The sequence below is a fragment of the Mirounga angustirostris genome, unplaced genomic scaffold (assembly GCF_029215605.1).
Source record: "Mirounga angustirostris isolate CCGP_5_RB_7025 unplaced genomic scaffold, mMirAng1.0.hap1 SCAF_6, whole genome shotgun sequence".
Classification (NCBI taxonomy): Eukaryota; Metazoa; Chordata; class Mammalia; order Carnivora; family Phocidae; genus Mirounga; species Mirounga angustirostris.
In genome coordinates this window covers 53,090,325-53,107,399 of record NW_026991714.1, presented here as the reverse complement: position 1 = coordinate 53,107,399, position 17,075 = coordinate 53,090,325, and the positions used below count along the sequence as shown (strand labels likewise).

The 17,075-nt window shown below is 36.7% G+C and overlaps 1 protein-coding gene across 1 annotated transcript in view; it reads right to left on the bottom strand.

The window, feature by feature from the left end:
• The window catches only part of SLC9C2 (solute carrier family 9 member C2 (putative)), a 103,098-nt gene that overhangs the window by 31,613 nt on the left and 54,410 nt on the right, over window positions 1-17,075 (bottom strand). The window contains exons 13-18 of the mRNA XM_064595527.1: window positions 13,601-13,698; window positions 12,544-12,663; window positions 11,204-11,402; window positions 10,085-10,273; window positions 7,667-7,816; window positions 1,689-1,740 (exon numbers count right to left, since the gene is read on the bottom strand). Coding sequence (XP_064451597.1) covers window positions 1,689-1,740; window positions 7,667-7,816; window positions 10,085-10,273; window positions 11,204-11,402; window positions 12,544-12,663; window positions 13,601-13,698 — 808 coding nt within the window. The remainder of the gene's footprint in view (window positions 1-1,688; window positions 1,741-7,666; window positions 7,817-10,084; window positions 10,274-11,203; window positions 11,403-12,543; window positions 12,664-13,600; window positions 13,699-17,075) is intronic.

The window sequence follows — 17,075 nt, the reverse complement described above, 5'->3', positions numbered from 1 at the left end:
GATCATGACCTGAGCCGAAGGCAGTCGCCCAACCAACTGAGCCACCCAGGCACCCCTATCTTGTCCTCTTTAATGAACACAAAAAGTCACGAACTGGACTGTGAGTCACGACCAAAACTGCATCTCTTTCATCTTTGTATTCCTAACATGGACCAAAATGCCTGATACCTGGAAGGTACCAGACTTTTTTTTTAACTGGCTGGTATAATGAAGGATAGTGTGATCAGGAACATAGGTCAGTGGAGCACTTGACTCTTGATCTCGGGGTTGTGAATTCAAGCCCCACGTTGGGTGTGAAACCTACTTAAAATTTAAAAAAATTTTTTTAAAAAAAAGGAACTTAGGTTTCAATGTCAAGTACACCTTGGCTGGAAATCTGGCTCACTACTTAACCACCCATACGACTTCAGGCAATTTAACCTTTCTAAACCTTAAATCTATAGCTTCATCATCTATAAGATGAAGATGATAATAGTATTTGCCTCATAGAGTAATCATAAGGATTAAGTGAGATAATGCATATAAACCTGTTAACACAGTTCTTGACATAATTAACATTTGACAATCAGTTTTAGTAACCATTTGGGAACAGGCACTCCGTTTTACAGGACTGAATCAAGAGAACTTTGTAATATTCCATAGTAATCTAAAAGCATAATATGAGGGGTGCCTGGGTGGCTCAGTCGTTAAGCGTCTGCCTTCAGCTCAGGTCAGGATCCCAGGGTCCTGGGATCGAGCCCCGCATCGGGCTCTCTGCTTGGCGGGAAGCCTGCTTCTCCCTCTCCCACTCCCCCTGCTTGTGTTCCTGCTCTCGCTATCTCTCTCTTTGTCAAATAAATAAATAAAATCTTTAAAAAAAATAAAAAATAAAAGCGTAATATGAGACAGCAGCTCCTAGGCCGGCCCCTAATCTTTAAAAGCACAGAAATAAAAATCTACCCATATGTAAAGGCAAAGGTGGGTCCTGGATTTTCTGAGACAGTGCCAAAATTTCTGGCATATTGTCTCCAAATTCACAATTTCATTCATTAGGCCACATTCTTCCAATTTTGATTTGGAAAGTATCATCCTCATAAATCCATATGACATCTTATAATGTGGTTAGGAATACAAAGTGGTTTTACTTGATTTATTTTATAATAACTTCCATTTATGCCAGGCTCTCTCCCAGATACTTTTGCATACATTGAGAGCCTGGCCTACAGCCCCTTACAAGGAAAACAGACCCAAGAAGCTTTGTATAAAATCCCAGGGCTCCTGCTGTGTGCTTCAGCTCAAGCAGAGTGATTGTAGATGCTCAAGAAATGACATCCCTTGTAGCCCCACATTCCTGAGTATCCTTGCAAGCAAAGTAAAATAAAACAAAAACACCCTTTGTCAAATGTAATCATCGTGTGTCTTTTTCTTACAGCCTTAAGGAATCTGATCTTGCCACTTTAATACACTTTCTACACTCCTCATTCTTTCTGCTATGTTCCCATAGCAAATGCAAAACTTCTAACTTTCTGCAATTATCCATTGATATTCTCATACCCTCCACTAAGCTCTGCATTTTTGGCATACCTCGCCTGTGTTCAATAAATGCTTGTTGTGTGAATAAATGAGTAAGTGAAGGAAAGTCTTCCCTTGGTAAAATTATGGGATAATAAGGTGTGATTTCAGGAAATCAGATACTCCCAACTACCTACCTAGTTCTTTGACAGCATCTCGTTTGTTGGTTTCCAAAATTTCATGTAATTTCTGTAAGAAGTTAAGAAAGACATTAATTTGTTATTACACTAACTGCATGTCTGGCTTTAAAATCTGAGAAAAAGAAGAAATCCCACTTAGTTTATGATTTGGGGGAGATGTTTAGCTCAGTTCTTCCCTCTGTGCCAATTCTGCTGCTTTCCCTGTGTTCCCACTCATATTACAATGAATAGTGTGCAGTCAGTAGCTTGCATAACTACTGGACCCAGCCTTTCTCAGAAAAGATTAGTGTGCATTCTGCTGTGCACCAAGGAGAATTCTCACAGACAGAGCTTTGTTAAGAGGGAGCCCACTGAGCAGCTGTTTGGGCAGCCAGTCTATCAGGAGCATAAAAACAAGGGGAATAATGAGAAACGATGGTAATTGATTAGTTCATGTTTCCTATGGATAACTCCTGACATAACTAAGAGATAGCTCTACTCCAGGGCTAACCGTGGTTTAAGCTGTGTTCAATCATACAATGGGTATTGGTCAAATGCCCACCATGTCCCAGGCACTGCTCTTTGTGGAGCTTATTCTCCAACTTTAAATCTTTCTGGAGCTTGCACTTGGCCACACCAACAGCCCTGGCAGCAAACAACAGGCAGTTCCCTAGGATTGTCAGGTACAGATAACTGAAATCCTGCGCCCAAATAACACCGCATAGTGCTATTTACAGGGAAGAGTAACGAACACAGTGTTATTTTACTGGCTTATTTTTTGTTTTGTTTTGTTTTAAGATTTATCTATCCATTTTAGGGGCACCTGGGTGGGTCAGTTGGTTAAGCATCTGCCTTTGGCTCAGGTCATGTTCTCAGGGTCCTGGGATGGAGCCCGGGTCAGGTTCCCTGCTCAGTACGGAGCCTGCTTCTCTCTCTCCCTCTGCCCCTCTCCCAGCTTGTTCTCTCTCTCTCTCTCTCTCTCTCCTCCGCGCCCCCTCTTGTGCTCTCTCTCTCACTCTCTCTGTCTCCAATAAATAAATAAAAATCTTTTAAAAAAAAGATCTACCTATCCATTTTAGAAAGAGAGTATGTGCACACGCATAAGCAGAGGGAGAGAGGGAGAGAATCTCCAGCAGACTCCCCGCTGAGCACAGAGCCCAACGCGGCGCTCCATCCCAGGACCTTGAGATCATGACCTGAGCCAAAATCAAGAGTGTGATGCTTAACCAACTGAGTGACCCAGGTTCCCCTACTGGCTTGTTATCTAAAGTTTAAGTAGCTAAAATTAAGTTTTTGCTGTTGCTTTGGTCTAGAAAAATCACATGTAATAAATCCCTCATCTTGAATATAAGAATGAGGTACACAATTTTTATTAAATTGTTTCTTTTCACTTGATAACACCAAATCAATATTGGGAAGGTGCCAAATTAATGGCTTGCCCACAGCACCCACACACCGCGGCCCCTACCCGCTTGCACAGGTGCATAGGTAGCTGTGAAGACCCCTTCAAACCAAACTGCACTGATAGCAACTCCGTAACAATGTTACAGAACGACCTGCACAAGAGAGCATAGGAACCGACTCCTACCCACACATGGAACATAATCATTAAAGCCTGGGCATACATGTGACTCCTCTAAGTGAGCTGCCACTGGTCAGTTTTTGAACCACGTCACTTTCAGAAAAAACACAAGTTTGAGATCTAAACACATCTCAAAAAAAAAATTTAAATCTTTACTGAAGTCTCCTTTATAAATGCCAAAGGGGAATTTGTTTCATCTCTTACACTTTGAGGCAAGCACCCCCACATGTCAATGCCTTCCCCCAAACTCCTCAAAACACATTACCTCCCACCACTGACTGATGCTTTCTTCTCTCCTCTTCCAGTTTCTGAAATCTTTCTCCTATGAATAGCTCTATCTTCTTTCTAGTATAGCTCCATCTAGACTTTCTGTGCTTTTTTTGTCTTCTCTAATATTCAAAGTAAATCAACAAGATAGAATTCTGTTGCACATTTGATCCAATAATTGATACTTCCTTGATAAATCCAGAGAATAGTTCTCTAGCCTATCTATAAGGATGTCATGAAAGACGTTAAATGCTTTGCTAAAATTCAGCTATCCTCTTTCTATAGTGGTCCCTGATTTAAAAAGAAAATTTTAAATTCTAAAGATATTTAACAATATATCTTCTTGTATATTTTAGAAATTAAAACATTAGGGTAGGTATCTTCACAGCCTCTTTCCCTCTCCTGGATTTAATAAGGAAAGAGCCTCTCTTTCTTGGCTGAGGGCCTGAGGTAACTCATAGTCATCACAAAAAAATAGGCACAATAAGCAGAAGATGTAACTCTCAGTCCATTCCTGATTTTGTGTATACACACACAATTATTAGATCTGGGCTTTAGTAATCAGGATTTAAATTCATTGTCAGATTAAAAATCAAGAGTCTCTAATGATGTACTATATGTTGGCTAACTGAACATAGTAAATAAATAAACAAACAAACAAACAAATAAAAAATCAAGAGTCTCACTTGGGCTGAGAAAATGCCCTTCAGCTATTGATACTGTTCACTTTGGACCCCTCATCTACACATCTGAAAATAAAAGCAAAAGTCACCAAACATGGGGCAGGTAAAACAGGATGAAAGACAAGAACCAAACGTGACAAGTGGAAGAATGAACCTCAAGGAAGCAGAACTGATACAGGAAACAAAAAATTTTTAAATAAAGAGATTCAAGGGAATATCACATTTGTTTAAAAAAAAAAAAGGTAGGGGGAACCAGTTTCAATGAAAAGAAGCAATCACAGTACTTGGAGATCAAAAAGTGTTCAGTCAAAAAAGAGGAGAGAAAATTTAATAGATGGACTGAATATCAGAATGAACACAGCTACAAACTGGATTCGGAACATGGAAAATCAAGCTGAGGGGAGGGGGTTCTCACTGCAAAGAGGTAAGACTTGGAAGTTATGAGAAACCTTGAAACAAGGACTAAATCCAGAAATTCAAGAATTTGTTTAAAATGGTGCTGAAAGAATGAAATCTTGCCATTTGCAATGACGTGGATGGAACTGGAGGGTGTTATGCTGACGAAATAAGTCAATCAGAGAAAGACATGTATCATATGACCTCACTCATATGAGGAATTCTTAATCTCAGGAAACAAACTGAGGGTCGCTGGAGTGGTGAGGGGTGGGAGGGATAGGGCAGCTAGGTGATAGACACTGGGGAGGGTATGTGCTATGGTGAGCGCTCTGAATTGTCTCAGACTGTTGAATCACAGACCTGTACCTCTGAAACAAATATACATTATATGTTAAAAAAAAAAAAAAAGAAGAAGAAGATGAAGATAGCAGGAAGGGAAAAATGAAGGGGGGGAAATCGGAGGGGGAGACGAACCATGAGAGACTATGGACTCTGAGAAACAAACTGAGGGTTCTAGAGGGGAGGGGGGTGGGGGGGATGGGTTAGCCTGCTGATGGGTATTGAGGAGGGCACGTTCTGCATGGAGCACTTGGTGTTATGCACAAACAATGAATCATGGAACACTACATCCAAAACTAATGATGTAATGAATGGTGATAAACATAACATAATAAAAAAATGATGCAAATGGCAAAATAGAAACCAAGGGGAGGGAATAATCAAAGAGGTGATGGAAGAAATATGGCAATCTTCTGATTATGAAAGCTCCAACAAGTGCTGCGTGGGATAATTTTTTTTTATTTTTTTTACTTCTTAAGTTATGTCTCCTACCCAAGACCCTAAGAACAAGAGTCCCATGCTCTACCAACTGAGCCAACAACACACCCCGATAATTTTTTTAAGATTTATTTATTTATTTTAAACCATGCATGCACGTGAGTAGGGCAAGGGGCAGAATAAGAGAATCCTCAAGCAGACTCCGCCATGAGCTCTGAGCTGGAGGTGGGGCTCAACCTCACACTCCTGAGATCATGACCTGAGCCAAAACTAAGAGTTGGACCCTTAACCAACTGAGCCACCCAGATGTCCCCCTTTTTTTTTTTTTAAATCACACCTAGACACATTCTGGTAAAAATTCAGAACTCCAAGGAGGAAAATCCTATAAGCCTCTAAACACAGAGAGAAAAAAGTCACCTACAAAAGCACAAGTAAAATCAGACTTGTATCATCAATGCTGAAGACAGATGGCAGTATCTTTAAGAAAATAGTTTTGGACAGTGAAAAGATCAATTATGAGAGCAAAATACAAAGATTTTTTCATGTGTTAGCCCATACATCACCTATGAAAAAAATTACTTATGGGCATAATCTAGCATGATAAAAAGGAAAGCAAAAATGAGGCTCACATGGGACTCCAGACAGGGTGGCTGAAGAATATAAGCTAAAGGAAGAGAGGAAGATAGTTTAAAAAACACTTTTTTAATTAATCCATTTGACTGTTTCCTTTAGAAGAGTCTCTTTCAAGTAGTAGATGTTTAATGATACTGATCATATTTCTTTTGTTATGAGTTGAATCAAATGATAGGTTCTACACTGAATAATATATAATCACAACAAAGTAAAGGTTGTTTTTTAGTTTTCCATGTATGGAGTCATTTATTGAAAAGAATAAAGACATAATATAATTACATAATAAAATGTAAATGTTATAAACCTTTTCTCTGTAAAAATAATTGCTCCAAAAATTTAAGATGGGGAGAAAAAGAAAAGGCTAAAGCAATATTCTAATCTCTTTGTACTTCATGGCAGAGTAAATAAAGGCTGTTTAGAGATAATAAATCAAGAATAAAATACATGTGCACATTATTAAAATTATTATGGCAAACAGTAGAGGAATTAACACAAGAGTAGTTACTATGGGGATGCCTGCCTTCAGCTCAGGTCCTGATCCCAGGGTCCTGGGATCGAGTCCTGCATCAGGCTCCTTGCTCAGCAGGGAGCCTGTTTTTCCCTCAGCGTGCCATGCTCACTCTCTCTCTGACAAATAAATAAAATCTTTTTTAAAAAAAAAAAGAAGAATGGTTACTCTGGGGCTGTCTCTAGGAAGCCGTAGCGTGGAGGGCAGGGAGGGATACTTTTACTTCTTGAATTTTATTACTTTCAAGTTGTAAAATTCTGCATGATTATTCTCTTACCATCTTTTCTGCGTTCTCTCCTCTCTACATATATATATTTGGATTCAAAGATCTTACCCTTCAGGCCATGCAGAGCCACTGAATATTCTTTTTTCTTTTTTTTAAAGTAGGCTCCACATCCAGCATGGAGCCCAACGCAGGCTTGAACTCACAACCCTGAGATCAAGACTCAGCTTAAGCAACTGAGCTGCCCAGGTGCCCTGCTACTGAACATTCTTAAGCAGAAAGTCACATGTGGAACTTGAAACATTACTCTACTAGTTTGCAGAGGGTCCTGGGTGGACAGCCTGGCATGAGGGAACCAAGTCAGGAGGTGATTCACTCCATCTTCAAGTGCCTAGTATGCTCACATCCTCATCTCCCATTCGGTACCTACTTCATGCTGCCTGGAAATAAGGAGGGTCTTGAATGATCAAATAAATAAATAAATAAATAAATAAGTAAATAAATACTACTACTACTCAGCCATTCTTCAGCACCAGCATTTCGAGTTTTCAACGTCAAATCTTTCTTCTCTTTCCCTCTCTCTTTCTCTCCACTTCAGACCTACCCTTTCTTTGAAGACTCGTGAGTTTTGATTCCTGCACGAAGCCTTTTCCAACTTGCCCTACCCTTTAGAGAGTGTTACAAAGGCAGACAAATCTCTCGTCTGCATCCAGAAAAAAAAAATGAAGGGTAGATTTTCCTCTGTGAAGATCATAAACAAGTTTGATAAAGACACCTGACTGTCCTCTGCAGCACCTCTTATAACATAATAAGCAATTGAAGCCCCTTCACTTGCCACAATTTATCTGTTGGATCAAATACAAGTAGAAGTAGTCTTAAAAGATATGACTACACTCAAGTGATTGTTTTCCCAATCTTGTCTCTCACCTGATATATTGATTCTCGGCTGGAAATTTGTTTTATTAAAAATTTGGTATCCTCTTGACTTTTGACATAACCTTTTGTAATACTATACATCAAACGGAGGCGCTTTTTGATCTGCACATCTACAATATTTATCAGTAGTGGGATTATTATCTGGAACAATGAAGAGAAAAAAAAGGTGTGAAAATTTGATGAGGAAAAGCACCCTTGAAGGCAGGTGTTCTCAAAGTGTCATCTTGGGGAGCAGTGACATTATCCAGAGACTTGTTAGAAATGCACATTCTCAGATACTTCTTAGCTCTAAATTTCTCAAATCATAAGCTGAGGCAAGAGAGTGTCGTGACTAAAGAAAATGGGATTTTAAATATAAACCCTCCGAGGTTGAAGTGCGAGCTCTCCTATTCACCAGTTCTATGACTTGAGCAAGTTACTTGTGACCTTGAGGATTCTGTCTCCTCATCTGTAAAATGAGGGTAGTAATACTTAAGTACCCGAAGTCCAATGGAGCAGCCCCTCACAACCAATACAGTCAATCACAGAGACAGAATCAGGTCAGAATGCAGGGTAGATGGTGAGGAGCCAGGTCACAGAGGAGGAAGGTGAGAAGAGCAAAATAACATCATAGCAAAGGAATTACAAGGGCAGAGAAAGAAGAGATTTTTAGCTGCTCTTATGCTCTTTGGCCAGAGGGAGAGATAGTAAAGAGGATTTTTACAAAGTGTTATTCCATAATGCACTGACACCCCCTGAGCTGTTCCTAAGAGGATCTAAGGTAAAAATCTCCAATATTCCTCCAAGTTCTCCAATATAGGCTTCTTTTGAAAGCCACATTGTACTGAGACAGGCTATTAGAGCACCTGACTTTATATGTGGTAACACCTACTTCACAGGGCTATTGCAATAATTAGATATATTAATTAGATAATATATGTAAAGTGCTCTGCACAGTTCCTGGAACATAGTAAGTGCTCAATAGAAAAAGTTAATCCTGATTATATTAATTCCTTAAGTATACTTCATGGAGATTTGTCAAAGTGTGCTGGACAGAAGTAGCAACTGGTTCACACTCTGAATAGAGTTGACTTCCACAATAACACATCTTTAAATCTGTACTTCCCTCAGAGAGACATTTCACAAAGTATTACTTCTACAATAATCATTTTACCTTCATCTGCATCCAATCTCTGTATAAAAACTGATTACCTAAGGAAGCTTCTCCTTTCCATTTTAAGACTTAGACTCATGCTGCACATCCTGATTTCTAGTGTACTTTGTGTTATGGTGGGGTTGTACCTTATGTAGACACTCAGCTCTAAGCTCGTAAAGCAAAAATCACAAATAATCAAAATTACCCCTTAAAGCAGGGTTTATGTATACAACTCTGCATAGTAACGCTTTTGAACACCAAAGCTTGGTAACAATGATATAGAATCAAGGAAAGAACAGACAATAAAGTCTACAAGTACAAGTCTGAGCATTCAAACAATTCTGCCTTTAAGATGACTACTAAATTTCATGGAGAATGGGAATAGTTGGAGGATTCTAATGAATCCCTTTTGTCACCGGAGTTTTCAGCAGTTGTTTTTTTTTTTAACATTAATCCTTCATAACTTCAACACATACCAATAAACTTGTTTGACATAATAAGAATTAAAGAACTCAAAAAAAAAATGGAGTGGCAAATGAAATCATCTAAAGCTCCCAAGTTAAAAGCTTATATAAGACAACTTCTTTGGAAAGAAAGACAGGAAGTTTAAGAGCTGAGACTGGAAATCTGAAAATCTACCTTCAGAATCAAAACCAGAGGCATGGAGAGAAGGAATAGTAGCTGCTACAGAGACTGAAGGACACAGCAAAGTTAAGTTCCATAGGCAGTATGCTATATAAAAATGGCTTGTAGAGAAAATATTTTCATGCTTCTGCACAGTTAGGCCTTTATGAGCAAATTTTACTAAAGCCTAGAAAACTTGTTTCTGGGTCACCATGGTTTAAGTGGCACCAACATTTTCATTCTTTCACTCAACAAATATTTGATTAAGAACTTACTATATGCTAGGCACCATTCTAGAGCCGTAGGTTACATCAGTGACCAATACAAAATCCCTAACTCATGGAGAGTACATGCAACATACAGTACAAAGGTATCAAGTGCTATGAGGAAAAACTAAACCTGAAGCAAGTTGGGGAGGGGGCGTCAGGAAGATGCGATGGGAAACTGGTATGTGTGGGGGGACCACACAGGGTGATCAGGGAAGGCATTCTCTGCAAGAAGGTGAGAGGGTGAACCAGGCAGACTCCTGTAGAGAAAGCATTCCAGAAAAGACAGCTCCTTCTCTTGTTTCCTTCAAAATAATGAGGTTTCTTAACACATTTAACAGTGTAGGAAAAAAAAAACCAATATTCAGAAGTGTGATGTTTTACCTTGATGAAAGGAATAAACCTGATTATTCTGAAATATCCTAGTATTACTGTAATCTGAATAAGGACGAAGTTGTCTGGTCTCAATTTGACAAAGTATATACAAAAGATATCAATGATTCCAAGAAGCACGATAAGAAAGTCCAAAGTATTCCAATATTGATGAAAATATTTCCTTTTCAAAATTACTATCTATTTAGAAAACAAACAGAATATACATTATTTCATAGCACTATACAGTGATGGGGGAGGGGATGGGTCTTCAAAATTAACAATTCAGTCCTCAACTACAAATGAGTTGTAACCCAAAAGTTGAGTTTTAAGTTATTCATTTGGAGTTCCAAACAAATATTTTTAATCTCCAACATCAAAATCATAATTTGATTCAAAATATATATAATCTATAATGAAATTGAAATGCCAAAAGCAAGCAGTTAAAAATAGCAGTAAAGAGAGTCATTGCAACACTATTAATAATAAAGTATGAAAACAGTAATGCTGACAAATCATCTTTGAAGTATTTATCCTAAAAAGTAGTTCTTGGGACTCCTGGGTGGCTCAGTAAGTTAAGTGTCTGCCTTCGGCTCAGGTCATGATCCCAGGGTCCTGGGATCGAGTCCCACATCAGCCTCCTTGCTCAGCAGGGAGCCTGCTTCTCCCCCTGCCTTCCACTCCCCCTGCTTGTGTTCTCCCTCTCTCTCTCTCTCTCTGACAAATAAATAAATAAAATCTAAAAAAAAAATTAATTAATTTAGGTCTCATGACAAGAACCTAGCAAACCAATTTGGGTTTATTCACTTATTTGCTTTTTGCATCATTATAGAGAGTATTTGAGGGAAACAACCATTTGTATTTTCCATCTGGATTTCCATTTCTCTTGCATGTCATTGGGATTCTCTCCACTTTTATGATACTTATCTTACTTGATATCCAAGACCATGACTATTCTACTGATTAAATTATTAAACTCAGAAAATTCAAAAAAGATTACTAAAATTCCAGGATCCTATGAACTATTACAGCAAATGGCTTCTAGTATCAAATTATTTCAATATGACAGAAATAGATTCAAAGATATCCGAATTGTTCTTTTCATTGGATACATTTTTTTTTAAACAGTACCTTCAGTGCTGATCGAAATATGTATAAAAATACAAAATAGTTGTTTACTGATATAAGTGCTGACACATTTAACTCTCTTGCCATTGGCCATAGATGCATTATAACAGGATAAATGTACATTACTGTTATAACATGTCCTGCATATTCAAATTCTTCTGAAAATACCACGTGATATACAAAAAGCAGAAATTTATTATTCCTGGGGAAAAAAGAGATCAACAAAATGTTAGATCACTTTAAAAACATAACAATTGAGATCTGAAGTTCAACATTTGTTTTAACAAATCATTAATTTGAAGAAGAGTATAAAAATATAAAATAAATAAGCAGAAACCTAAAGCATACTTTCTGTACATAATCATCATGGAGAAAGATAAAAATATAGCTCTTATTAATCTATATCAGGATGGGGAGCACTTTTTAAAATCAAGTCTAATAGTACATAGGAAACAAGGCAAAGATTCATTCAACAAAAGCAAGAAACAAGTAAATATAGAGGAAAATGTCAGCATCACTTAAAAGTAAGAACAGGAAACATATTCTATTCAGGAATTACCATGACATATATATTTTTTTAATTTTTCCAATCCATCCTAAGTAGAGCCTAACAAAAAGTAGTTATCTAGATATATGTCAAAACCCTAGGGTTTTAATTCCTTCTATTTCTCTTCAAACTTAATACATGGAAAAAAGTTTAAAAATTATCAGGATTTGTTATGAAAGGTATGTCAACACTCAAAATTTAGTAGCATGAATTTTTCTGATATTTCTCATTTTTATATCTTTTGTTAATAGAAAAACCTTGTCTTGTCTTCCTGCTCTAAGTTCACAACTTATGATAAAACAAAGAGTTTACACAAGTTAAGTAAATCTGTATCTTGTGAATTTTGGAAGATTGGTTACAGGTATTATTAAGGCCATGTTGTATTTTTCCTAGTTATGGACATTAACAGAATCACCCCATGGCACAGATGAAATTGAGAGGAAAATGTAGGCCATGAGTTTGATATTTCTCTCCCCTGCTCAATGTTATACCCAGAAGAATATGAAAGCAGTCCAGTTTGTAATATGACCCTAAGACATGGCAATTGCCACTTAAAGAGTCCAAATATGACCAGTCCTGTTTCTTCTTCCTACCCACTCTCTAATAGAGGTATCAACAAAGTTGCTTAAACAGAATGAAGAGAAGCAAGTGCTCTGCTCCTTCACCACTTGATCAATAAGAGTTGACCATAATATTAGTTAATTTTTTAATAAGGAAAATCAATTTACTCAATGTTGACAATGTGGAAAAGGTCGTATTATTAAGTATATTGCTATTAAAGGTTTACAATACCTACCCATACATAATAAGAGATGCCTTATCTTTATGATATTCCAAGAAAGCTAACATGTTTTTAAACTTCATAAGCCAACTTCTAGCTCTTACATAAGTTGAAACATCATAAATACTCATGAATCTAACAGAGAAAAATAGACATATATGTTAAAATAAAAATAAAGTGCTATACTTTGGGGTAATATAAAAAGGGAAAGTTTATTAAAAATGCTCTGTCCTGAGCCTCTGTATCCATCCACCTACCCACCCACGGTCAGGTACAGGAAACCCCTGCTGCCTCTGTCCCTGGAACCATTCTTGACTTGAGGTAGAACATAATTAAAGCTTCTCCAGACCAATTCTTTGGGGTTCAGAATCAAGCTCCCCTTTGTCATGCCTCGCCTAGCTCCAGCCTCTCCAAGGCCCTGAAGGCCCTACCCTTCCCAAACTTTAGGAACTGATATTAGATCTCCCAGATAGATTACCAGACTGTTGAAATGTTAACTATCACCTGGCAGGATTTCCTATCATTGTTGCCCCCACAAGCTTTGTCTTGGATCATCCATTAATGAATGCTTGCCAGGACTATGACCAGATATAGACATATCTCCAAGATACTTGAACTTTTCCTATCAAATTTAATTGCACTGCCAAGGTCCATCAGTTGGGTCAATTCCTTCAAGGCTTGCTCCACCTGACTAATGGCAGGCTCCAGGCTTCCCTACCTACCTTTATCCAGTAACTTAGTAAACATGATACAAAGAAAAGATAAATATAATAGTATATGAAATTACATAGGTTCTCTTTCATGGCTCCCCTAGTCTCTTATTTAATTACACTGTAGTCAGATATTCCTCCAGAATCTCCTATTGACACCAAAGTTATGAACCTTCAGTGGGAAAAAATGTAAACAAGTAAAATAAGAAGTAGATGGATATATGGATGGATAGACAGATAGATGAAGATAGGTGAGAGAAATAGATAGATCAATCTGGACATTTAACTCTCAGTTTGATTTTTTTTTTTACCATATACCCATTTGATTTTGGAAATAACAATTTAAGAAGTATTATACTTACTTTCCTCGGATGGGGCAATAGGTTTTGGTTGCACCAATTAATATCCGGGCTGCCTCTACACTGAGGATTCCATCATTACACTGTTTTTCAAAGCTACTCTAAACATACAATTTTAAATAAACATTACAAAGGATCAAACATAATATAATATAATATATTCTGCTTTACCTTTACATAGTCCTCACTATTAGTACTGAATTCATTATAGGAAAGTATACTTTTACCAGAAAAATCCTGTAGCAGCAAAAAAATTCATTCAATTTAAATATTTACTGAATATTCATCTTTTTGCAAAGTACTATCCTGGATGCAAGAAAAGATACCAAGTTTCCTAGCTTCAGAAACTCAAAATCTATACAATTCAGAGTTTTCTTTAGTAATATAAACAGCATCATAGCATCATCTTTCTGGAGCAGGATAGTGCAAAGTATTAATTCAAAGGTTAACTAATCATCTCAACCTCTTAAAGAACTACCAAGAGAGAAAAGTAAATTGTGTTCTTTTTTTTCCCTTTTTGCTAGGTTTATTGTGATATAATTGACATGTAACATTGTGTAAGTTTAAGGTGTACAATGTGATGATTTGATACACTCATATATATTGCAAAATGGTTACAATGGTAAGATTAGTTAACTCATCCATTATCTCACATAATTACAACTTTTTGTGCGTGATTGTGTGTGATTTAAGATCCACTCTCTTAGTAACTTTCAAGTATATAATATAGAATTGTTATAGTCACCGTGCTGTATATTAGAGCCCCAGAATTTATTCATCTTATAACTGGAAGTTTGTACACTTTGGTTAACATCGCCCCCATTTCCCTTACCACCCAATCCCTGGAAACCACCATTTCACTCTGTTTCTATGAGTTTGACTTTCTTTTTTTTTTAGATTCCACACATAAGTGAAATCATACAATATTTGTCTTTCTCTGTCTGACTTATTTTACCTAGCATAATGTCCTCAAATCACAAATGACTGTTCTGTGGTTGAATAACATTCCATTATTAGATTGATAGATGATAGATGATAGATAGATGATAGATAGATAGATAGATAGATAGATAGATAGATAGATAGATAGATAGATAGATAGATAACATTTTCTTTATTCATCCATCAGTGGACACTTAGGTTGTTTCCATGCCTTGACTATTGTGAATAATGCTGAAAGAAACATGGGAGTAGAGAGATCTCCTTGAGATCCTATTATCATTTCCTTCTGACGTATACCAGTGGGGTTGCTAGAATATATGATAGTTCTAGCTTTAATTTTTTGAGGAATCTTTATATCATTTTCTGTAGTGACTGTATCAATTTACATTCCCACCAACAGTGCACAAGAGTTCCCTTTTCTCCACATCTTAGCCAACATATATCTCTTGTGTTTGGGGGGATAGTCATTCTAACAGATGTGATGTGATATCTCATTATACTTTTTTTTTCAAGTTATTTTAGTCACCTGGTGGTCATCACAAGTGCATTCCTTTATCCCCATCACCTATTGCATTCATCTCCCTACCCACCTCCCCTCAGTTTGTTCTCTATAGTTCTGTTTCTTGGTTTGTCTCTATCTCTCTATATTTTCCCTTGGTTTGTTTTATTTCTTAAATTCCATATATGAGTGAAATTATATGGTATTTGTTTTTCTCTGACTCACTTGCTTCATTTATCATTATACTCTCCAGTCTATCCATGTCGTTGCAATATTATACCACTTCTTTATCCATTCATCAGTCGATGGACACTTGGGCTGCTTCCATATCTTGGCTATTATAAATAATGCTGCTATAAACATAGGGGTGCATGTATCCCTTTAAATTAGGGGTTTTGTATTCTTTGGGTAAATACCCAGTAGTGTGATTCCTGGATCAGAGGGTGGTTCTATTTTAACTTTTGAGGAACCTCCATACTGTTTTCCACAATGGCCACACCAGTTTGCATGCCCACCAACAGTGCAAGAGTGTTCCCCTTTCTCCACATCCTCACCAATACCTGTTGTTTCTTGTCTTGATTTTAGCCATTCTGACAGGTGTGAGGTGATATTTCTCTGTAGTTTTGATTTGCATTTTCCTGATGATCAGTGATGATGAATATCTTTTCATGTGTCTGTTTGCCATCTGCATGTCTTGTTTGGAGAGGTGTCTGTTCATGTCTTCTGCCCATTTTTTAATTGGATTATTTGTTTTTTGGGGTGTTGAGTTTTATGAGTCCTTTATATATCTTGGATATTAACCCTTTATCAGATATGTCATTTGCAATATATTTTTTTCCATTCCATAGGTTGTCATTATAGTTTTGATTAGCATTTCCCTTATGATTAGTTACATTGAGTACCTCTACATGTGGTTGGCCATTTGTATGTCTTCTTTGGAAAAGTGTCTATTCAGGTCCTCTGCCTATTTTTAATCAGATTATTTGGGTTTTTTTCTATAGACTTTTATGAGTTTCTTATATTTTTTGGATATTAACCTCTTATCTGACATAAGGTTTGCAAATAATTTCACCCATTCTATAGGTTGCCTTATCATTTTATTGATTATTTTACTGTTCAGAAACTTTTTTAGTTGCAGTTGCTTCTATTGCTTGTGTCTTGGGTAATATATTAAAAAATTGGTTGTCAAGACCAATGTCAAGGAGCTTTTTCTTTGTGTTTTCTTATAAGAGTTTTATGGTTTCAGTCTTATATCTAAATCTTTAATCCATTTTGAGTTAATTTTGTGAGTGGTATAAGATAGAGGCCCAATTTCATTCTTTTGCATGTGAATCCCCCGGTTTCCCACAATTTATTGAAAACACTAACTTTTCCTCATTGGTATTTTTCACTCTCTTGTCAAATATTAGTTGACCATACATGCATGGGTTTATTTTGGGTGTCTCAATTCTGTTCTGTTGGTCTATGTGTCCGTTTTTATGCCAGTACTATACTGTTTTGGTTACTATAGCTTTGTAGTATAGTTTGAAATCAGGAAGTGTGATGCCTCCAGCTTTGTTCTTTCTCAAACTTGCTTTGGCTATTCAGGTTCTTTTGTGGTTTTATACACATTTTTGGATTGTTTATTCTATTTTTGTGAAAAGGGCCATTGGTATTTTGATAGAGATTGCATTGAATCTATAATGGCTAAGTAATATAGGCGTTTTGACAATATTAATGTTTCTGATCCATGAACATATCTTTCCACTTATTTGTGTCTTTTTCAATAACTTTCATCAGTGTTGTATAGTTTTCATTGTACAGATCTTTCACCTCCTTGGTTAAATTTATTTCTAAGAATTTTATTGATTTTAATGCTATTGTAAATGGCATTATTTTCTTTAATTCTATATCACAGAATTCCTTGTTAATGTATTTAAATACAAATGATATTTTTATGTTGATTTTGTATTCTGCAAATTTACTGAATTCGTTTATTAGTTTTAACAGTTTTTTGGTGGACTCCTTAGGGTTTTTTTTTTTTTTTAAGATTTTGTT